The sequence below is a fragment of the Drosophila obscura genome, unplaced genomic scaffold, assembly GCF_018151105.1.
Source record: "Drosophila obscura isolate BZ-5 IFL unplaced genomic scaffold, ASM1815110v1 contig_4, whole genome shotgun sequence".
NCBI lineage: Eukaryota > Metazoa > Arthropoda > Insecta > Diptera > Drosophilidae > Drosophila > Drosophila obscura.
In genome coordinates, this window is record NW_024542828.1 from 2,008,237 (window position 1) to 2,030,704 (window position 22,468).

Consider the following 22,468-nt stretch of genomic DNA (forward strand, 5'->3'; position numbering starts at 1 on the left):
TTTATAGAAGTCTAATGGTCTATTAAATTCTTCTGTGCGGCTATTCTAAGTGATTCAGTTTTTCATTATTTACTGTCCCTGAGTTAAATATGTTTTTTTTATATAATATTTTATTTTAAACTGCATACGCCTCCGCCGGCGAAAATGTCTTTTTATTCTCATTTCTGGATCCGAGGAGTCACGGAAGATCAAGATGGGGGCTACCAAGCAGCCATCTGAGGAGCGAGGCCTCGAGAAGCGCCTTCATTGGGACCCAGAATAGTAGTAAAACATTTTAAAACAGAAATATTGCACATTGGCTCTAATATTATTTTCAAAATAAAGGAACTTAACCGCCGCACTCGTTCCGCCTATCGCAGAAAGTACCGATGTATTTTTACCCTGTGTATCGATAAGTTGATTTAAATGTCGCGGGTATATGATCTTAGGTGAAAAAAGTGTCGATTTACTCCGAATTCCGAAAAGTAATTCTGTTGATGAAATAAATATAATATATATATAGGAAAAATATCCACTTTAATACTTTCGCCAGCACAACAAAAAAATTAATATCACCAACAAATATACTATCAACAAAAAATAAATATCGATATATTGAATTTAACATCCCTAGGAGGATCGAAGAAAATTTGTTTCGGGAGAAAATTTTGCTAAATTGCTTTACAAAATGTTTCCCGGTGGAAACGCTAATGCGGATGTTGGCTACAACAAACGCAACCACAATCAGTTCATGGCCCAGCTGCCTCCGCCGCCACCGTCACACTTTGTCCCCGCGGCAGCCGTCGCGAATCCCTTGGTGGCCACTGGGCTTCCTTTGACCATCGATTGGGCCCAGCTCGCCCAGCAATGGATACATATGCGGGACACTACTCCGGCTGGGGTCGCTATGCCCATGGCACCGCCGCCGCCCCCCATAATTGGCAATGTGTCTGGGTATCAGCAGCAGCAGATGCCGACGCTGGCCGTGCGACCGCTGGCGACCACCACGAAGATAACACGTTTTGAGGAGCACGGCGAGGCTGACATGGACATGGACGATGACAATGAGCGAGGACATGGCAGTGAAACGCCCCCGCCCGCTCCTTCCGTTACGCAATCGCAGTGGCTAGGACTCAGCGAAACAACAACCAATGCGGCAGTAGCTGCCTCCAGCATTACGGGTGAGTACAGGTAGGGACTACCTAAGTGGTCACCCTAATGCTTGTGTCTCCTTCAGGCAAGCCGCCATGGAGCCAGTGGCCTAACAAGACGGGCAATGCCTCTGCCAATCGTACAGCGCATATTCCCTCGTTGCTCAAGATCAACGTGAGCAATCCCAATGAGCCGCATCAACAGCTGCAGGCACATAATCAAAATCAGCAGCCGCCACAGCAACCACCACAAGCACATCAACATCCACATCCACATCAACATGCTCACCAACATGAGCTGCAGCCGCTGCCAGAGAGCAGCAGCAGTGGCAGCATCAGTGCCAGCAGTGAAATAGATGCCAACAAACGGAAAATGTTGCCAGCTTGGATAAGGTGAGGCCGGAAAGGAATAGTTTTGAATAAACATAAACACCAAACACCAATCACACATTACACCTGTCGTCTGTCCCTGCATTACAGAGAGGGTCTGGAGAAAATGGAGCGCGAAAAGCAGCGACAGATGGAACGCCAGCATTCCACGGGTGCTGATGCTGAGGTACTACTCCAAGCTACAAGCAATGTTAAGCAAGTATCTAGCAAAACACTAACAACACCTGTTAATCCATTGAACATCGCGAATGTGGTAAGTAAAAGGCGAAGGCATGGCCTGGTTATTATCGACTCCCATTACCATCCACCACCACCGACCAACAAAAGTGCGAAAAGTGCAACTCACACACGCGCTACACCCAATTGGTTGCACACAAACGATACCGATACCGAAAAAAACTGACTAAATGACAGACAATTTGCAAGGCATGAAATGCTGGGAACACATGAAATTTAACATGAACTTGAACATTCAGGCCAGCGACAGCGAAGATTCCAATGCTGGGGAGGAGGAGGCGGCGCACACAAAAGCATCAGTGGAACCGAAAATACTCGTAGGTAAAGATATATTGAATAAGGCTGGCTACAAAAGCAGCAGCACCAGCGGCGATGATGAGCAGGAGGAGAATGAGAAGGCGGCGGACAACAAATTCGAGTCTCTGGCGGATGCGGAAAAGGCAGACGGTGTGACAGGGGCAGCAGAAGCCCCTGGCAATGGTAAAAACTACGAAGAAAGACTCGCGGATCTGGTAGGCATTCACTATTTGACTCGGATGTATGCGCTCAGCCAGGCAATGAAATGTAATCTATAATTAAACGAATCCTATGTGAGGTTCCCACATTGCACACGCAGCAGCCGGGCACTTGAAGAAGGAGCCTGCACTGCACTCTTTTCCTATGCACACATCTTCGTTTCATTCCCTGGCCAATGGCTGCGCATCCACCAACATATATACACATATGTCCCGAATGAATCTATAAATACCAAATCTATAGATGCTTTTGGTGCGTCGCACATTAACCGAAATACTGCTGGAAACGACAAACGAAGAGATTGCAGCCATTGCAGCAGAAACATTAAAAGCGCATCGCGCTAAAGGTACATTATAGACATTATATTCCCCCCCCCCCAAAAACCCGATCTCTTCCAGCGTTCAACTGGCGTGTGTTTTGTTGGTGTGTAAGTATCTAGAACATAAGATGACGGAAGATCTCTCCATCGAATGATCCTTGCTTGGAAGAGAACACGAACCGAAAACTCTCTCTGTCTCTCGTCTCTCTCTCTCTCTGTGTGACTTGTTAACGAGATCCTTGTGAGATGACTCGGCCATCGATCGCGTTCTTGATTTTATGGTTTCTTTAATTATTATATTGTTATCTTATGTCTCAAATCAAACACAAAACACAAACCAAAATGAATCCCTTGCTGAACAATTTATAATCGTATTATATAATATACTACTATATATATATATGTATGTGTGTAAATCAAAAGCATCATCAGCCCAAGTGATTCGCAAAAGCGCCTTGTCCTCCATTACCGGCAATCTGGGTAAGTCTACAATATTCAATATGAATATCCCTATGTTTCGTTTTGCACTATTTTTTTCGTTTTAAAGGTAGTCTGAGTTATGCTTAAAGACCCCACCCTCCCCCTCTCCCACTCTGCAGCCCCCTTTGTAGCCCCTCAATTTATCCCCTCTTTCCCAAAAACAAAAGTTGGTTCTTATAATTGGTCGGGTTGAGTCTATAACTTCCTTTTCCTTCCACCCTTTTTGGTGAAGTTCGAGTCGTTCGTCTCTCATTACCCCCCCACCCCCTTCTTCTATGACTATGTCTCTCTGTCTGTCTCTGAAAATGTTTCCCAAAACGAATTCGTAATGAAGTATTCCCATAAACTGCGCCCGATTAGCATCGCGATTGTCTCTGGTAGCCACAATTAGCACTTGACTGATTTGAATTATAGGTTTAGCAGCCTATGGCGATTCTTCCAGCGAAAGCGATGAGGATGAGGAAGATGAGGAAGGCGCGCGCAATGCAGAAGCAGCAAAGGATCCTGATAAAAGCGTACAGCTCAGCGCGGAGGAGTTGAAGGTTAGTTGGATAATCCGTCCCTTCTCTTCCCATGATCCTGGTATTAATAAATCTCTTTCCATAGGCTCGCATACGACGTAGCAAACGAGCGTTTGAAAGAGTCATTGATGACATTGAGGATCGCGTGGCCAAGCAGGAGCAGCGCGATGAGCAGACACTGCAGAGACATCGCAAGCAGGAACGAGAACGTTCAGATGCTGACAAGGAAAGGCGACGTACCCATAGTAATCCTGAACCGCCTGGGGAGACAACTGCTAAACATCCCACCCACCACGATAAGCTGCTCCAGTTTAATGGTTTGTCAATAGAATTTGAACCACAATGCATTTATCTCATATATGTCTCATATCCTTTCCATCGGCAGGCAAACGGGCGAGTCGCAAGGAGCGCACCACTCGCTTCAGCGACAATAAGGATGGTAAAAGCTCGACGGCAAACTACGCCCAAATAGTCGCCAGTGCGCCTGTGAGCTCTAGCTCGGTGCTTACCAAGATGAAGCCTGTCCCCAATTTGGCCACCAATCTGCTACAGATGCCGGAGGCAGTGGCCTGCATGCTGAGTGCTGCAGAGAAGGCCCTCAACAAGGCCAACAAATCGTCACGAAAGTCAAAGAGCAAGCGGCACCGCTCGTCGACATCGTCTTCCTCTAGCAGCACGAGCAGCAGTAGCTCTAACAGCGACAGCGATGACAGCCACAGCATCTCCGGCAGTTCCAAAACTTCCAGCAGTCGCGGCAAGAGCAGCAGCAGCCGCCGGACAACAAGCAGTCGCCGTGATCAACGCGATCGTGCTGGCGGCGGCAGCAGCAGTAGTCGGAGTAAATACGAGCGCCGCGATCATGAGAGGGAACGAGAGCGACGTCCCCGGCGCAATCGGACCCATTACATCGGTGGCAGGCGGAACAGCAGTAGCCAACAGCATCATCAGCGACGGACTCGTGAATCGAGCCACTCTGGCGATGACGATGCTCGACGCTCCTCGCGGCACAGCAGCACTCGCAGCAGCCATGCCAGCGGCTATGACCATAGACATCGCTCTAGATCCCGATCGAAATCGCGTAGCACTCACCACTCCAACTCGTATTCCTCCTCTTCCGCGTCGCATCAGCGCAAGCGCCACTAAAAATACAACTACTTGCAACTATTAATTGTTAAATGTACATTTTCTCTAATTTCTTCTTCAGTTTTAAATGATTTTAGTTGTCAACAGCTTTTACTCAACCTAATAAAAAGATATTAATCAATGCTTAAACTAATTTATGGACAGAATGCGTATGCATATACATATACATATATCCTCCAGACGATCCAGATCTTGTGGGTTAATAAATAAAATAAATATACCCCCGCCCCTAAATATTTAAGTCTTAATTTGTGATCTTAAAGCTAGTCCCCAATTTTTCAATTAATTATGCCTTTTGACCATCTTGGAAAAGGGATCACCGTAGTCGACCTTGCCGATCTCGTAGTGGGACATGTTGTTGCGATGAATGGTTAGACAGGCGCCGCTCTTGAAGGTCCAGTCACAGACGCCACACTTGTAGATCAGGAGCGGCTTCTCCGGAGGGGAATACTGTTTTGGCGACGGTGGCTGCGGCTCTGATGGCGACGCCTGGGGCTGGTTAAGTCGATCCTCGGAATCTCGCTTCAGCCGCATACGTTCAATATCCTCCGCTCGACGCATGTTGACACGCGCATTTACATACGGATCGTCAGTGGTATCACCGGAGCTCAGGTTTCCAGATGTTGCCATGTGGTGACCTTTCTGATTACGATGGACGTTCAGTAGGGAGCCAGAGACAAAGCTATCCCCGCATACATCACACTTGTAGGGCCGCTCGCCCGTGTGACGTCGCATGTGGATCTTCAGGTCGTTGGATTGCACGAAACTCTTGTCACACTTGTCGCAGGCATACGGACGCTGGCCTGTGTGTAGGCGCATGTGTCTGGACAGCTTGTTCTGGGATATGAATTTCTTTGAGCAGATTTTGCATTCGCTGGGTCTTTCGCCCGTGTGGTGTCGCATATGCAAGCTTAGGTCCTGGCTGCGCGGAAAGGCCTTCTCGCACTGCTCGCATTTGTACGGATACTCGCCAGTGTGCCGACGTATGTGGATGGTCAGGCTGGAGGTGGGAAAACTAATGCCACAGTGGGGGCACTCACGACGCTTGGCCGTGCGCTTCCGCTGCGAGCTGGCAGTTGACTCAGTATCATCTTTGGCCGCTTCCTCTGGATGGAATGCCTGCATGTGACGACGCAGTGTGTCCTGCCGCTTCAAAATGCGTGGACAGTGCTTGCAGGTGAGCACGCCGCTTCCACTGCTCTCGTTTGCCAGCTCCTGGGCGGCCACGTCCGCGGTCTGACTGTGGGCAACGGCGATGTGCCGTGCCAGCGAATCATTTTTGGCAAAGGCACGCGGACAAATGGCACACTTAAAGATGAAATTCTGTGAGTGGGTCAGCCGACTGCCCAGCTGAGAGGGACGCGGCTTTGTCGCAGAGGCAGCTTCCTCTTTCTCCTCTTTCACATCCGTATTTTTGTCATCCACATTTTGTGCAGCATCCAAGTCTTCTGCCTCTAATGGTATTTCAGTCTCCAACTCTCCTAGATGCTCTGTTTTGTAAATTGGCTCGATAATCGTTTCTGCTTGTGAAAAGGGCACGGGCACATCGACCACAGCTTCAGCAGCGTCCTCTGCTTCCATCGTCACAGCCACCTCCACAGTGTCACAGATGACGGGCAAAAACTCGTCCTGGCTGCACAGTTCCAGAACCTCCACATGGGTCGTCTCCTCCGGTTCCTTCATCACAAGGTACAAGTTCTGCAGCGTGTGCTGTGCATTCTCCACATCGAGAATAAACTCATAGGCGGCTATCAAGCGGCGTGTGCAATTCTGGCACAAACGGGTCGGCATATCTGCCTCGTTCCAGGTGCACTAGAGAGATGTATATTATAGCCATGGCCACATATATTTCATGTTTTATGGTTTTACCTTTACTTTGGAGACGATTTCCAGCAGTTGCCACAATTCAAAGTTGAGCTCATTGTACTGGATCTCGTCGTGCAGACGCAAGGCGCCCTCGTTTGTCTCCAGACAGACGCGGCAGCTTAGATGGTTAATATTAATAACTTGATTCGGCATTATATTATACATTACATCGAAAAATTGTAATATTTTGTTTTTTTCACAACAAATTTTGTCCACAGCTGGTTTAGAGATGGGATGGGCAATGCACAGTCACGGAAATGTACGATATTACAAAACGTGAAGGAACATGTTTATTCTACATCTGGAATGTAGATTATACATATGCAATGTAGAATCTACATATTCTCCGCAAAGGTCAAGCATTGCATAGGGCAGAGTGTGTGCGAGCGAGAAAGAGAATAAGCACAAAAGGAATAACGTCAGCAGCTTCGGAGGAGGTGGGGGACGCAACTGAAAATGAATTTCTTCATTCTGACAAAAATTAAAAAAAAATGTTTTCCATGTGTGTTGTTACAGAAGAAAATCTATATATATTTTTCAGTTTCACTTGATCTCGAGGGATACGAAGTTAATGACATTGTTGTTTTCAAACGGCCGCCTGAAGACCCAGGGTGTGTTTATTTCGTCGTCCCAAAAACGGATATAATTATATACAAAACACAAATCAAATGCATTAATAGGTACAAAAATATGTCAATCTAAGACAAATTCAATATTAATGTTTCTTTTTTTTTTTTTTTGGTATTTAATCGCTGCCGCGAAATTGGAAATTGTTTCAAAACAGCTTAGAACAACAATATTTAGCTACTAGCTAGTACTTTGAATGTTTTGGAGAAACAATCGATACTATGGTAATAGTATCGGGCTCAAATAATTATTAAAAAACCATTGAAACCTCTTAGGAACTTGTCCATTTTAAAAGTTAGATGCCACCTGTCGATTTGTTAAAAAATTTGTCTTCGTATTTTATAGCAGCCAATACAAACATATTAAAAGCGCAGCGACTGTAGCTCGATACTAGTCTCAAAACCATCGATAGTAGAGGCTAGCAGCAAAATATCGATACTATCGATAGTGCCCTCTTTGGTTTGACACCTCTACTTTCCTAATTCAAACGAACGGCATTTTTCAGAGGAATTTTCGTGATTTTTTTGCCCAATTTGTTTTGTATTTGTTTTAAATTGACGAGAATTGTTCATAAATTGATTGCGTGTGCAAACATGTCCCATCAGTCCAACAATGTGTTGCGTCCGAAAGAAAATGACATGGCCAGAAAGCCAGAGGCGGCAGCCGCCGCACTTGGCATGCAGAGGAAAAATTCGTTGCTGACAAAAAAGGTGAGTTGGGAGACTGCCGTCAATTGTTAATTTACTAGAGGCTAATCATTTTATAACATAGCCGACAAGCGAGAATATGGCACCAGGCAACAAGCTTCTTCCGCCGGTATCGGCCAAAACGGCTACGACAATTGCGCGTCCTGCAAATAAAGCCGGGTTCAGGAATTTCCGACCAAGCAGCAGCATGGTCAAAATTTGCGAAGCCACTTGTGCCCACTGCAAGTACACTAACGAAAACCACCTCGGAGTTTGTGGCGCCAGCTCCTTTGAATGAATCCAAAAAGACTAGCGCTGGCCCAGTGGAGAAACCATTAGCCACAGGCACAGAAGCCGCTGGGTCTGCTGCATCGACTTCATCCAGCTCTACAAACAGCACTGGCAAAGAGAAAGGCAAGACTGGTGAGTATTTCTACTGGTTTCATCTCTACTTGGCTTGTGTAATTTACTTTGGTGTAATCCCAAACAGAAAACCAGCCCCCGAAGCCAAAGAAAACTTGGGAGCTGAACAACTTTGACATTGGCCGTCCACTGGGACGCGGAAAGTTCGGCAATGTGTACCTGGCACGCGAGAAGGAGTCCCAGTTCGTTGTGGCCTTGAAGGTCCTGTTCAAGCGTCAGATTGGGGAGTCCAATGTGGAGCATCAGGTGCGCCGGGAGATCGAAATACAATCGCATCTGCGGCATCCGCACATTCTTCGTTTATACGCCTACTTCCACGACGATGTGCGCATCTACTTGATCCTGGAGTATGCTCCACAGGGTACGCTCTTCAATGCGCTGCAAGCTCAGCCGTTAAAGCGCTTCGATGAACGCCAGTCGGCCACCTACATCAAGTCGCTCTGCTTGGCCCTCTTGTATCTGCACGAGCGTGACATAATCCATCGCGATATCAAGCCGGAGAATCTCCTGCTGGGCCACAAGGGTGTGCTGAAGATAGCCGATTTCGGGTGGTCAGTGCACGAGCCCAACTCCATGCGCATGACGTTGTGCGGCACTGTCGACTATCTGCCACCGGAAATGGTCCAGGCCAAGCCGCACACAAAGAACGTGGACCTGTGGAGCCTGGGTGTGCTCTGCTTTGAGCTGCTGGTGGGTCATGCCCCATTCTTATCGAAAAACTATGATGAGACCTACAAGAAGATCCTCAAGGCGGAATACAAGCTGCCGGAGCACATTTCCAAGGCGGCTGCTCACTTGATATCCAAGCTGTTGGTCCTCAATCCGCAACATCGGCTGCCCCTGGATCAGGTGTTGGTGCATCCATGGATTCTGGCGCATACGAAGTGAACGCAACGGAACCATTGACGTTTTCTCGTTTCTTTTTATTATTTATATTGATTTTGAGTTATTTCCTAGTTCATACGAGTATTTGAGTTTTAGTTTTGTCGCGCCGCGTAATATAATTATGGCATTTAAGATCATTTCATCATTTAGCAAGCTACAAGAAAAATTAACATTTATGCATTTAGTTTTATTATCATTAAAAATAAAGATTGTGAGTGTGTTCCGAATGCTAGGCGTGTTTCGTGTTTCGTGTCTCGCGAATCTCTTCTCTTACTTTTTCTAAATATTTATTCTCTATCGAAATCGAGTTTATTATGTTTTGGGGCAGAGACAAAAACGCAGGCAGCATGCCCTTGTCCAAATGCAAGTGGGTGTCAAACGTTTTTATCACAGAAAACAAAGTATAAAACGTACAAGATGTCTGATTGAATGCAAAGCCGAAGCGCGATTAAAACTGTGATGAAATGTGGTTGAGAATTTCTAAGTATCGATAAAACGAAAAGAGAATGCAACTATCTTTGTGACACATGCTGAACAGAACCCAGTTTTCTTCCATCTTTCCATACATATCTGGCTGGGTTTTTGTCATTTAAAAAGAAATATTGATAATGATGAGACTGAACTTTACTTATCCACTAAGTAGATCTATCCTTTAGGCCGTGCTAGCACTGCTCGCAACATTTTACTCTAGTCTTCAATTATAATACATAATCCGTGTATTCGTTGATCCGATTTTAAGGGGAATTGTTTGTGTGTTTGTTCTGGAAATTTGTTCAATGCTCTGCTCTGTGCGAGCACGGCTTTAACTTAAAAAAAGGTTGTCAATCCTTTGCACACATGCCGCTTTAAGCCTAATCTGACGCCTAATTTCTAATGGCTTCGCCTCCCTTCTTACGCGCCACATTGGAGTAGTCATCCTCTGGAAAAACACAAGTGGTTAGTACACCTACAATTCATAGAATATGTACCATTTAATTGACTAACCATCTTGATCCTCATCCATGGCATCCTCGAGATGTATGCCCTCGGCAAACTCTTTGCCTTGGTCGGCCGCTATCTCGTTATTTAGATTGTCCGTATCGAGCAAATGCTGCGGCTGCTTTACAGCCACATCGCCCACATCATCGTCGTCGTCACCCTCACCACCGCCGGCTGCTTCGCCCAATTGCTTGACAGCATCATCGGCTGCCGGGCCAGGACCAGGCGCTGGCAGCTCCCCGTCGAAAAGATTTTGTCCGGCTGCAGGCAAATTGAAACTGGGCTCGTTCATGGCATCCTTGACTTCATGCGCACCCGAGTCCTCATTGGGTTTGGGGGCCACGCCCAAGTTCTTGTTCGTCTCGAGATCATTTACAACATTCGCATAGCGGTTGTTGTTCTCATTTTTGGGCAGCTCTTCGGCCGCTGTGTCCACGTCCACAGCATCGCCCTTGGCGTCTACTTTGTTGTCTTCGAAGTTGTCGGGTATGGGAGCCACATTCTCCGGAAGCTTGCGCTCTGGCTTGGCCGGTGGCAGTGCCAGGGGCGGAAGTCCACTACTGCTGCTACTGAGTCTGGCAGCAACTGAAGCACTCGGAGCATCGCCAGCACTCTTGACGGCTGTGCCCGCAGTGCTGCTCTTGCGCGGTGCACTCAGCGGCGAAACGGGCCCGCCGGCTAGCTGCGGCTCCTCTTGCTGCTGCTTTTCAGTCAGCGATTTGGGTACAATCTGAAAATTTTCGACAGAGTTTAGTATCAGACTGTGATTGTTGCGCACGGCAAAGGGCAAGAGTGGCAGCTGTTCCTGCTTCTGCTCCACCTCCCGCTGTTGCGGCTGGATCTGCTCCATCACCCCGCCGCCACCAGCTCGATTAGTTGGAGTGTTAGTATTATTAGTGGTTTGGTTTTGGTGTTGGTTAGTTGGTAGAAGATTTACCCCGCCGCCAATCCTGTAGACGCCTTCACTCACTTGCAATTGCGCGTTGAAGGATTTATCGTTGCGCGGCTTGTCAATGCTGTGCGCCTGCTGCGAGGGACTGGAGTGACGCGTTGTGGGTGTCATTTCCGCGGGCTTGTTCAACTGCTGTTGAACGCCAGTTTGTGCTGGTGCCTCTGCGGGCTGTACCTTTGGTATGTAGTGGCAGTTGCCTTTGTATTCGGTCAGAGTCGCTTCCAAAGCATGTATCTTGTGCTCCGATTCGCGTTGCAGCTTATCATGCTTCTCCTAAAAAGGGATATGCATTGAGAGAAGTTTGAACATTCTTGCCTTACTATCCACCCACCTTCCATGCGGCCACTTCGTGCTCCTTGGATGCCTTATCTTTGTGCACATCCGCCAGTAGTTTCTGCAGCTTCTGATCAAACGCATTCGTATCTTCGATGTGCTTCTTCTTGCTCTTGACGCACTCCCCCTCCAGCTCGGAATACTTGAACTCCAGCAGCTTGTACTTCTCCAGCTGGCCATCAAACTTCTCCTGCAGGGCACGCTCCGTCTCCTGTTGCTTTTGTATGGACTCTGCCAGTTGGTTCTCGTACTTCTCCTTTTCCGTGCGCAGCACACTCATCCTCTTCTCGGCCGTCAGTTTCTCAGCTGTTAAGGCTGCATGTTATTATCAGTTAAAAAATTCTGCTTTATCTTACATTGCATCTGAACGTTGAGACCCTCCTGAAAGGCTCGGCTTTCGTCCAATTGATGTTGAGACATTTGGTAAATGACAATCATCATGATGAGCACCACGAACATGCTCATCAGAATGCAGATGCGAACGCGCCCAGAACGCGCAAAACGTGTCGTGCTCATTGTGCGCCAATTCCTTAGTTAAACTATTGCTATTTTCTATATTTTTTGTTGAAAAATTCTGAAAAAGTTCTCAGGTGTTGCAAAATTCTTTTGTTGTGCTTCGTGGTAGTGCTGGAAAGCGGGCTTTCCAGAGTCTTAGCGATGAGCGCTAGGTACGAAACAACTATCGGCAGCAGAGAAAATCACGTATGGCCACATAAGATTAGACTTTGCTAACTTATTAACTGAAAAACCAGAAATGGATAGATTTATGGGAAAAGCATGCTGTAAAAGCGAGAGCCGTGCTGAGACGGGATGGGTAGACAGGTACGAAAACTAATTTTGAGTTTTGTCTCTCATGCTATCAAAGCCAGAAAATTATAATGTCATGGCAGCATAACAAAGTCAGTATCAGTAAACTTTCGCCCATCGCTAAGTGTCGATATTTCCTAAGCTTTTCGCGTGTTTCGCACGCCGACGACGACGACGACGGCGCGAAGAAAACGAAAAATACATTTAATTTAGTTTAATATCCGTTAATTAATCGTTCTTTAGTAAAGGCAACATTTAAGTGCACAGTAACCAAGTCAATTAACCATTCATCGAAGAAATAAGTGATAAGTGAGTTCTAGAACAAGAGGGGGTGGCATAAACAAACGCAGACGGGGGCCGCTACGCACAAATTTATTTAAACATTTAATAGCCTGCGAGGGCCACATATACAATCGTATGTGTATCATAAGAGTGCGGCAGTAAATTCAATTTATTAAAGGTGTTCTCGAGCGTTTGTTGAATACAGAAATTACGTAAAATCTCATACAAGTGCTTGTGGCTCCAGTTACCCCGATGATAGTGCCTCTATTAAACATTATCAGATGCAATTTGTTCAATATATATACAATTGTATCAACTGTTCAAAAATGTTACACGCAAGCAGGCTCTTAAGTAGTTGTCAGGCCGCTCGAAGCCTGTTCTGCCGATTTGGGCAATAATCAATAAATTGTTGTTGGACACGGCAACAGCACAACACCTCTTTGAAGCCTTAATCTTGACAATATTACCTTTTTATCAGACTTGTTTATAGTAGCTTTTGGTTACCTTGACTCGTGGAGCGTACTTGGGCCTTCTCCTCTTTTTCCTGATTATCGGAACCTTCTTCTCTGATATCTTTATGCTTGAATTATTCTTGCAAAAAGATAAAAAAAATAGTTGCGCTTATCTTCTGCGCAATGCGGGAAATAGTCCCGTTATTCCGGGCGGAGGTTCGAATAATTTGTACAAATTTAAATGCCCCTAAAAATGTGTTTAACTTGTTCGTTTAACACTCGGGTGCAATATTATCATATTTATTCACGATGTCAAACTAATGGTTAATGGTTGTTTGATATGCTGCTAATCTTCCTCGCTCCCGTGCATGTCAATAAACTTTGTACCCCCGCCTCACTCTACGCCGTTCTTATCGGCTGAGTGCAGTAAATTCTCTATCAGTTGGTCAACATATATGTGATATATATGTGATTATATGATGTATTTTTTAATTGGACTAAAGTGGTCAAGCAACAGGAACAAAGTGTACAGAAATAACAGTATACATACATAAGTATGTGTGAATATTTTTAATGATATAAACAAACCAGTTTGCACCACTTTTGTATATTTATATCATTTCATACATATTAATGTACATACATATGTATGCATATATAATTATACATTTTTTGTTTGTTTTCAGCATGGCGACGATCCAGGCAGACAAAATACCGCTACAACAGCCGAAGCACCAGCCATTCGCGTAAGTTATCAATAACATTTTAATTAGCAGGAATAGCGACGTAATCACAAAAGTAAACAATATTTAAATAAATTATTTGCTTACGGGTATGGCACTCCCCTAAAAGGGACTCAGTAGATTAATATGAAAATCGATATTCGACCTCTAATCTAATTACGTTTTTCTACCTTAACTTAACCGTAAACTATTGCATTTATAGAAGGTGGGTGTCATAACTGTACGAATAAAATTCTAAATTTCCACCAGACAATTTATTAGCTAATATTCCCCCAATGCCAACCGCCTGAACCCATCGTCTCAACAAATTTAGGGCAAAAGTGCAGTCAAGGACAGACGCTATACTCGTATGACATAATATGATTGCAAATTATTGCTGCTGCTGTTGGTTGGTTGTTCCTAGGCGGCGGTCCTTCGAACAAATGCATTTCGCTTTTGTTGGCAGCGACAGCGCGCGAAAACCCAAAAATAGACCAAAGCATCGTCTAGCTATAGATCTGAAAGATATACATTTTGATGTGTTGGCAGAGAACCAAATAGGATTTGTTCGCATATTAATGGGAAACGATTCATTGCTTTGGCCTTTCTTTTGTGTTACTTGTTAGCTCAATTAGCTGAGATACCTTTAGAAACAAAGTTGCGGGGAACATAATGAGATGTCTGGTTGGTGGTCAAGTTCAAGGCCCCCTGGTGCCTGTTGCACATGCCTGTTGCAAGAGGGAATGCAAAAGTTAACGCAGTGCAAATAGTTGTCAATTAGCCAAAAGTGTGTCGCAAGACAGACTAAACAATGCTCTCTCTGTACTCCTCGTTGCAGACTGCTGCCCAAAATCATCAACGGTGGAATTGCTGGCGTCATTGGTGTGACATGTGTGTTCCCATTGGATTTGGTCAAGACGAGGCTGCAGAACCAGCAGGTCGGTCCCAATGGCGAACGCATGTACAAGAGCATGTGAGTATATCTGCTATAGCCCTATAGAGACGATCTAATCCAATGTATAATCCCCACTAGGTTCGATTGCTTCCGCAAGACATACGCCGCCGAGGGATATTTTGGCATGTATCGCGGCTCGGGTGTGAACATCCTGTTGATTACCCCGGAGAAGGCCATCAAGCTGACGGCCAACGATTACTTCCGACACAAGCTGACCACCAAGGATGGAAAGCTACCCATCAGCAGTCAGATGGTAGCTGGTGGCTTGGCCGGAGCATTCCAAATCGTTGTCACTACACCCATGGAGCTGCTTAAGATCCAGATGCAGGACGCGGGACGTGTGGCAGCGGCCGCAAAACTGGCGGGCAAGACGGTGGAGAAGGTGACGGCCACCCAGCTGGCCTCACAGCTGCTGAAGGAGAAGGGTATCTTTGGGCTCTACAAGGGCATCGGAGCCACGGGCCTGCGAGATGTGACATTCTCGGTGATCTACTTCCCGTTGTTTGCCACGCTCAATGATCTCGGCCCCAGGCGCAAGGATGGCTCTGGCGAGGCTGTCTTCTGGTGAGAATTCAGATTGCACTGTAAATTCGTTGTATCTCGACTCACTGTATGTATTATTTTTTCCATAAAGGTGCTCCTTCCTGGCTGGCTTGGCGGCTGGTTCTACAGCCGCTCTGGCTGTCAATCCCTTCGATGTGGTTAAGACCCGCCTTCAGGCGATTAAGAAGGCCGATGGCGAGAAGGAGTTCAAAGGCATATCCGATTGCATCACGTGAGTGCTGAACCATTCACTGGCTAATACCCTATCATTGTCCGTCCACTATGTATCTCTTTACGTTTAGTAAGACGCTGAAGCACGAGGGACCCACCGCCTTCTTCAAGGGCGGCCTGTGCCGTATGATTGTGATTGCTCCATTGTTTGGCATTGCCCAGACAGTTTACTATCTGGGCGTGGCCGAGGGACTGTTGGGCGTGGAAAAGAAATAAAGGAGGACGACTTCCCCTCTTCCGACTTCCGATAAAGCGGATCGATAAGACAAAGCATTTTAAGTTTACTCTCTGAATGTTGAATGTGTATTTGTGTTTGTGTTTAAATGTTATTGTTAAAGCTGTCCAACAATGTAATTGTAAAGTCTCAAAAAGTTAGCCATCAGTCCAGAACGAACAATTGTTAAAGTTATCCATCCCCCGCCCCCCGTCCTCCTTCACTATAACCGCATACCGTATACCGACAGAATATATATGTACGTATATCATGTACAGGCCCTTGGCAGGCCTTTGCTCCTATGACAATAAGATAAAGTGGAATCAAAGCTATTATTATGTAAAATGTTTGTGTTTGCTAGTTCATTTGTGTTAGAATAATTTATAACTGTTGTTGTGTTTTGACTGTCTCTCTCTCTCTATCCCTGAACCATGCACAGATAGCCATTAACCTCTCGCTTATAATCGTATTATAAATGCATTTTTCTTTTGCTGCTAGGCCAAAGTGTAACTTTTAGTAGCGTTAAAGAACATGACTCTAGAGCAAATACTATATACTATACATGTATAATTTATAAAAACAAAAAACTGTCAGACATGAACAAACGAAATATATATCTATATACAATGTATAAAATTTAGTAGTACTTTTGTCGACTTACTGTTTAGTTGTTCCTTCATGTTTTTCGGAATTTAGTTTTTTTTTGTTTTGTTGTAAGTGAAATTTGTAGTTATAATGGCGGATCAAAAGAAACCGGCCTCGTTTAAGTGAGTTCTTGCTGATGGTGAACCCCTCTGATGGTCCCACGCTAACCACGCATTGTCATCTAGTGTACTTCCCAAGATCATCAATGGCGGGATCGCTGGCATCATTGGAGTCACCTGTGTGTTCCCCATGGATTTGGTGAAGACCCGTTTGCAGAATCAGCAGCTGGGACCCAATGGCGAGAAGATGTACAGTAGCATGTAAGTGGGGCTAAAGTTGTAACATTAAATCAACGCTGAATGCTTAAATCTTCAATGCAGCATTGATTGTTTTCGCAAGACCATCGCACAAGATGGATTCTTTGGCATGTACAGGGGATCCGCAGTAAACATCCTATTGGTAACGCCGGAAAAGGCCATCAAGTTGGCGGCCAATGATTATTTTCGCTTTCAACTGGCCACGCCAGAGGGTAAGCTGCCGTTGCATATGGCGGGTATAGCCGGTGGCTTGGCTGGGCTGTTTCAGATTATTGTCACAACACCCATGGAGCTGCTCAAGATCCAGATGCAGGACGCGGGACGCATTGCTAGCGCAGAGCGTGCCGCCGGCAGGGAGGTGCAAAAAATGACAGCCCTGGGCGTGGCCAAACAGCTGGTCAAAGAGCATGGCATATTTGGTCTGTACAAGGGTGTGAAGGCCACTGGGGTGCGGGATGTGTTGTTTTCGGTGATCTACTTCCCAATGATGGCTACCATCAATGATGCTGGGCCCCGCAAGGCGGATACCTCTGGTGAAGCGGTCTTCTATTGGTCTCTGATCGCCGGTCTGTCTGCTGGCATGGTGTCTGCGCTACTGGTCACGCCCTTTGACGTGATCAAGACCCGTCTGCAGGCTATCAAGAAGATCGAAGGCGAGAAGGAGTTCGATGGCTTCTTTGACTGCTTCAGCAAGACTCTAAAGCATGAGGGTCCCACGGCCTTCTTCAAGGGCGGTATTTGCCGTATTATGGTTCTTGCCCCGATGTTTGGCATCGCCCAAATGGTGTACTTTACCGGCGTGGGCGAGAGGATCCTGGGCATTGAAAGGAAGAAGTCCGTTTAGTGTTAGTGTAGTCAGTGTATGAATAAATTGTATGTGTATTTTGTGTAATTTATAATCTACGTTTTAAACGTTTACATTGATAAGTAATTTTGATGAATCAGCCCTGGGCTCTCCAATGGCCCCAACCTCTCATATCACATTCGACTGTCCCTCCTTTCTGGTCCTTCCTTAGATGACATCGGCTGGCCGGCTGTTGGGTGCGGCCGCTGCATCGGCACTCAGATCCACGTAGCGACTGCGCTGCCAGCGGGCCAGAGCCGCACGATACATATCCACGAATATGGCCTGGCGGTACATGATAATTCCCATTTGCATAATAATGAAGCCCATGATCGTGATCAGGTTTAAGAATTCCCATTCCATGACAATCACAAACACAAAGATGAAATAGACGCGCAGACCGTCGGCCACGAGTCGGTTAGCGCTCGACGAGTACATCACAATGAACAGTCCAATGAAGTTGTAGACGGCGCAGGACAGGGTAAATCCAATCAGGGCCAGGATTAAGGGTGCATTGTCCTGCAGTCCCGCCCACAGATCGCTCCAATCGTCAAATACAGCGCGCGAGCTCTCGTTGAACGGCATCACACTGGGCAGAAAGTGCATGCAGATGGCTAGTATCGCAGTGATGGCCATGCCAAAGATACCCTGCCAGCCAGCGGCCTGCAGAGGAGCCGCATTCGAGATCTTCAGCTGTTTCTCCTCATAGACATACTGCAAGCCGTGCAGGATCTCGGCTATAATGATGAGCATATCGCCAGCCAAAATCGATTTATGGTCCGTATGCGGCAGCGTATACCGATCGTAGTCCACCCGTTGCACATCCAAGGAGATGATGTCCAGGATGCCGCATGACATGGTGAAAATGGCCAGCCAGTGGCGTGTGCTCAGCGTATTATTCAAGTACATGGTGCTGAAGATGCCCACAAAGATGAGGGCGGCGCCTGAGGGGAAGACGCATTCAATGTAAACCAAGATAAGCAATGTCAGCAGCTGATAAACGAACCTCTTATCATCTGGAAGCTGGTGGCGTAAGTCAAGTACAAGCCGGTGAACAGCAATATGGAAGCCATCGCATCCAGCAGAGTTGGCAGAAGCATGCTCAGTGGATGGAATTCGCCGCTATTTTGGGTCAAGATACTGTCCATCTCCACGCCAGGCTGCAAAACAGTCAAAGTTCAATTTCTCCGCCCATAGGTGGCACGCTGCATGACCTTACCCCACGGCGATTGGTCACCAAACGGCCCACTTTGAAGGCAATAAAACAAAGGAATTCTCCCAGAAACATGAGCATGGTGAAGACCACAGGATGCTGGAAGCCATGTAGCTTGCCATCGCTACCAATCACCTGCTGTTGGTTAGCCCACCTAAAAATTAACAAACATACAAATGGGCATACATACAAAAACAAGTCTACGTTGTTTCTACGCATTATTTATATTTAACACCACTTACTTCACCACCAAAACATTAAAAGTGCCGCTGAGCACAAAGACCAGCGATAGGAACACACGATGATCCATTTGAGACCAAAAATAATGTCCGAAACTGGTGCGTTCCTTTAATTAAATTTAAAATTATTGACGTTCTTTGTGCAATTCTGGAGGATGCGCAAAAATACCATAATAATAGCCATTGCAATGCATCGATTGAATATACCACTTTATACCGATATACCATGTATGAACTAACCCCCTTAGTCCCCCTCTATTTAAACCGCTGAAAATAATGATGTTTATAAGTTCTTTTAGATTTATCCTATATGATATCATTATTGTACAAAAAAACTATGATATCTCTCACCTAAACGGCGTTAAAATTTTGCGAGTTTCCTAATATTCGTGTGTATATTAAAACACCCACTGGTCGACAGTAGGTTAATCGTTCTCCGTCCATGATCGGAAATCATAATCGTCGATTTTGATATTCGGTTTAATATTACTAGCTAGCTAGGACTTTCAGCACTGAACACATTATTTTATCCGATTGATGAATTAATTTTCCACAAGATTGGTTAATTTTAAGAACACCTTTTTATTGAATTTTAGAAAATAAGGTTTAAGCAGAAATGTCAACCAAATATAAAAATATACAAAAGGTATTTTTGTGCTGGTAAGCTTTAAAATACTGAAAAGTCAAAAAGCTGAGAAAGCTGGACGGGTAATTAAAATTGTATTTGTTTGATGAAAATTAAACGTAGCACGTATTCTAAAATTATGCAAAATACTTCTTAATTTGTTGTTCCTCAATTGGGTTGAATTTTCCTGTGAAACGGCATAAATTAGTGGAAAAGTTTGCAGCTGTCCGTAAGCTAATTACGTTGTCCATCACTGGCCTAACACAAAAAAAGGCGCGAATCTTAAGAAACTTTTGCTTTTAGTTTTATTAAAATCAAACTTAAAAAATATCACAGGATATGAAAAACCATTTAAATGAAAATACATGAAGTGGTGTTAGTGCATCTTTTGTTCGCCGGCTTCTCCGTTTACGTCGCGTGCGTCGAATTCTGTGCGATTTTCCTGTGAAGTATGGGAAAGGTCAGTAAAAAGGAAATACAACAATTTTGCAACATTCAAAACAACACAAATAGCAACAAAAAGCGTGTCCTCGTGTCTCACCTGTATTTAAGAGTGTTTTTCAAGTGTTGTGATTGTGTTTTCTATTTGTGTCATACTGTGTGGAGGAGGATCTTTAGTGTTCTTTAGAGCTCGTCCCTGGCGTACTCCGAGGATGGCAGCGCCACCTCCTCGACGGAGCCCAGGTGTATGGTTCTATTTGGTCTGCTAAACTTTGGTATGTACTCAACCGAATCACTGTTGCTAACCACCGAGTTGTGTAGATGTTCCGTGGGTGCCGCGGGATCGGGACTAGTGAGTGTAATTTTGGAGCCAGTGGCCACCCTGTGGATTGTACTGTAGGGTTTTTTGTTTTTGGTTTTTGCTGTGTTTCATTGTTTTTAGGGTTAGTAAGCCGCTACGCGTTTGGTTTTAGTTTTGAGGGGGTGGACATAGTGCATATGAATGGGGGGTACTCTCGTTTTGTACCTTATGTACAGCTATTTGGAAGTGATTGCAGTTGAAGAAGAAGTACAGAACTTAGAGTGGAGTTCGTGGTTATAATGTTCTATTGACGCTGGCGGGCTCCACCGCGTGCTCCACGCAATTTTTGTGGGTTTCTATTGCAAGTTCAGATCATGACATCACAACTTCACAAAATGATTATACCATCCCGTTTCCTTACCTATCCCTGGCCTGCATGCTGGCCTCCACATCGAGGCTGCGCGGCTGGCGGAAGTCGCACTCCAGCGAGAAGGCCGAATCCCCGGGTGTTATCAGCTCTGGGTCGTTCTGAATCACCACAATGTTCGTGTAGAGATCACCATCCTTCACGGTCTGGCACTGGTCCAGCTGGAAGTTCATCTCCATTGTGCGGGCACCCTGGTTGGCTGTGGGCTTCATGAAACACGGTGGCGTCTGCTTGTAGAAGCTGCCACGCGTGTACATCACACCTGTGAAGGGCTTTTCCGTCTCCAGCATTACATTCATGGAGTTGGCACCGCACTTCAGGTTGACCTTTTGTATGCCCTGATCGCTGCCCTCGATTTTAAAGGTGTCCGAAAGGTCTTGTTCCCAGATTTCTGCAATAAATTGAACAATCTTAAATGTGTGATACGAGTATGTGATAACTTTTAAAAATTTGTCTATTTTTGAACTTTCGAATTATGATGATTTTTTCAAGTTGCAACGCTGTTTTTGAATAATTTTTAGGAAATAATTTGGTAGGTTTCGATACAAAGACTTCACATGATTTTAATCTTATTTAAAAGAATTTCTTTACAGCAAACTTTCCATTTTCTTTCTTTCAGAATGCTTTTATGCTTTATTTATAGAGATAACCGTTACTTCCCCCATAAGCCTAACATCTGGGAGACATTTTCTCCAACGAACCGCAACGAAGCGTTGAAGTTCAGTCTTCTTCTGTCTGGCCGGCATTCGCTGAGCTTCTTTCTTACTTTTTCCCAACCGGTTTCTGTTTATTTTGGTCTGGCTAGAACAGCCCGCAGAAGAACTTGGCAATGGCATTGGGAATTTCTTCATCCAACATGAATCAGTCAGTGCCTTCTCGTTGTGTGTGGTGTCGATAACCCTACCTTGTTTCTGCTGTTGTTGTTGTTGCTGTTGTTGCTGTTGTTGCTGCTGCTGCTTGTTATTATTGCCGGACACGTAGACAGCCAGCAATATGTTGCAGGCGAACAAAAGCAGTATTCCATTCTGTAATCTCGCCATATTGCACTTTAGTATTATTTAACAAACAATGTTCGTGTATGAAAGTTAACGCGGCGCGCACACGTCTCAATGGCTGGAAGCTCAAACCAAAAGTACCGCTTCTTTTGCGACGGCGCAGCACATATAAGCGCGGCTCAAAAGCTTCGATCAGCTTTCAACGCAAAAAAAACGGGAGAGAGCTTGTGAAAGGTAAGAGAGAGAGAGAGTGAAATGAGTGAGAACCTGGCCAACAGCTGAGCGTTAAGTACTGGCTAAACGAGATATGTAACTGCAACCAATCGTGTCGTTGTGGGGACATAATGGCTATAAAAACAACAAAATGGAACACCATAAGATCGTCCTTTGAGAAATTATATTCAAAGGTACTTAACATTGGATATAGCTTTTCCAGGGTTAACTTGGGACTCTTATAAAACTGAGAAAGCTTTTTTTATAAGTCATCTCGTTTGGCCAGTACTCACAAACAAAAAAACTGTTGCGTTGTGCACTGATAGGACGAAAATTTATTGAATTGCGCCATGGTGCGAGATGAAAAAGTAAAATAAAATTATTTAAAGCGGCAGTTTAAGGAAAACAAAATACGGCATCGCTCCAGAGACATTTCCGCTTTTCGTGTGGCATGTGGATTGCATTGCATTTCTGCTGTGTGCATTCGCATCGCATTTTTGCCGCAGCATCCGACTC

The 22,468-nt window shown here is 45.3% G+C and overlaps 8 protein-coding genes across 12 annotated transcripts; 4 read left to right on the forward strand and 4 right to left on the reverse strand.

Annotated features, from left to right (window-relative positions):
- Positions 1-584: 584 nt before the first annotated feature.
- LOC111068355 (arginine/serine-rich protein PNISR) lies at positions 585-4,867 on the forward strand. Its single transcript, XM_022357793.2, has 9 exons — positions 585-1,160; positions 1,217-1,523; positions 1,611-1,773; positions 1,997-2,269; positions 2,517-2,619; positions 3,016-3,072; positions 3,487-3,614; positions 3,679-3,910; positions 3,979-4,867. Exons 1-9 carry the CDS (start codon positions 668-670, stop codon positions 4,734-4,736), a joined length of 2,514 nt encoding a protein of 837 aa, XP_022213485.2. The 5' UTR covers positions 585-667; the 3' UTR covers positions 4,737-4,867.
- Positions 4,758-6,830, reverse strand: LOC111068356 (zinc finger protein 420). Its single transcript, XM_022357794.2, has 2 exons — positions 6,606-6,830; positions 4,758-6,548 (listed from the first exon to the last, which is right to left on the reverse strand). Exons 1-2 carry the CDS (start codon positions 6,765-6,767, stop codon positions 5,019-5,021), a joined length of 1,692 nt encoding a protein of 563 aa, XP_022213486.1. The 5' UTR covers positions 6,768-6,830; the 3' UTR covers positions 4,758-5,018.
- An 873-nt stretch (positions 6,831-7,703) lies between these two features.
- On the forward strand, positions 7,704-9,446 carry LOC111068369 (aurora kinase C). The gene is given in 4 exon segments (XM_022357814.2): positions 7,704-7,939; positions 8,001-8,087; positions 8,089-8,338; positions 8,406-9,446. Coding segments are annotated over 4 exon segments (1,275 nt in total). The 5' UTR covers positions 7,704-7,822; the 3' UTR covers positions 9,227-9,446.
- On the reverse strand, positions 9,259-12,104 carry LOC111068368. Of its 3 annotated transcripts, none has more exons than XM_022357811.2 (5): positions 11,843-12,104; positions 11,485-11,801; positions 11,139-11,426; positions 10,208-10,931; positions 9,259-10,142 (listed from the first exon to the last, which is right to left on the reverse strand). In XM_022357811.2, exons 1-5 carry the CDS (start codon positions 12,000-12,002, stop codon positions 10,087-10,089), a joined length of 1,545 nt encoding a protein of 514 aa, XP_022213503.2. In that variant the 5' UTR covers positions 12,003-12,104; the 3' UTR covers positions 9,259-10,086. The 3 variants fall into 3 exon arrangements, with proteins under 3 accessions (XP_022213503.2, XP_022213505.2, XP_022213504.2); XM_022357813.2 differs by having other exon boundaries at positions 9,260-10,142; positions 11,172-11,426; XM_022357812.2 differs by having other exon boundaries at positions 9,261-10,142; positions 11,485-11,792.
- Positions 12,105-12,438: 334 nt separating this feature from the next.
- Positions 12,439-16,267, forward strand: LOC111068437 (mitochondrial glutamate carrier 1-like). The gene is made up of 6 exons (XM_022357909.2): positions 12,439-12,602; positions 13,714-13,773; positions 14,588-14,722; positions 14,783-15,268; positions 15,339-15,479; positions 15,550-16,267. The coding sequence occupies exons 2-6, from the start codon at positions 13,715-13,717 to the stop codon at positions 15,692-15,694; spliced, it is 966 nt and encodes a 321-aa protein (XP_022213601.2). The 5' UTR covers positions 12,439-12,602; position 13,714; the 3' UTR covers positions 15,695-16,267.
- Positions 16,268-16,329: 62 nt separating this feature from the next.
- LOC111068438 (mitochondrial glutamate carrier 1) lies at positions 16,330-17,546 on the forward strand. The gene is made up of 3 exons (XM_022357911.2): positions 16,330-16,459; positions 16,523-16,657; positions 16,718-17,546. Exons 1-3 carry the CDS (start codon positions 16,428-16,430, stop codon positions 17,496-17,498), a joined length of 948 nt encoding a protein of 315 aa, XP_022213603.1. The 5' UTR covers positions 16,330-16,427; the 3' UTR covers positions 17,499-17,546.
- On the reverse strand, positions 17,501-19,135 carry LOC111068434 (solute carrier family 35 member F6). Its single transcript, XM_022357906.2, has 5 exons — positions 19,120-19,135; positions 18,954-19,057; positions 18,718-18,865; positions 18,505-18,658; positions 17,501-18,442 (listed from the first exon to the last, which is right to left on the reverse strand). The coding sequence occupies exons 1-5, from the start codon at positions 19,132-19,134 to the stop codon at positions 17,667-17,669; spliced, it is 1,197 nt and encodes a 398-aa protein (XP_022213598.2). The 5' UTR covers position 19,135; the 3' UTR covers positions 17,501-17,666.
- Positions 19,136-19,862: 727 nt separating this feature from the next.
- LOC111068439 lies at positions 19,863-21,892 on the reverse strand. Of its 3 annotated transcripts, none has more exons than XM_022357913.2 (4): positions 21,649-21,892; positions 20,739-21,135; positions 20,117-20,398; positions 19,863-20,017 (listed from the first exon to the last, which is right to left on the reverse strand). In XM_022357913.2, the coding sequence occupies exons 1-3, from the start codon at positions 21,782-21,784 to the stop codon at positions 20,200-20,202; spliced, it is 732 nt and encodes a 243-aa protein (XP_022213605.2). In that variant the 5' UTR covers positions 21,785-21,892; the 3' UTR covers positions 19,863-20,017; positions 20,117-20,199. The 3 variants fall into 3 exon arrangements, with proteins under 3 accessions (XP_022213605.2, XP_022213604.2, XP_022213606.2); XM_022357912.2 differs by having other exon boundaries at positions 20,117-20,410; positions 21,649-21,891; XM_022357914.2 differs by lacking the exons at positions 19,863-20,017; positions 20,117-20,398 and adding an exon at positions 20,453-20,673.
- Positions 21,893-22,468: the final 576 nt, after the last annotated feature.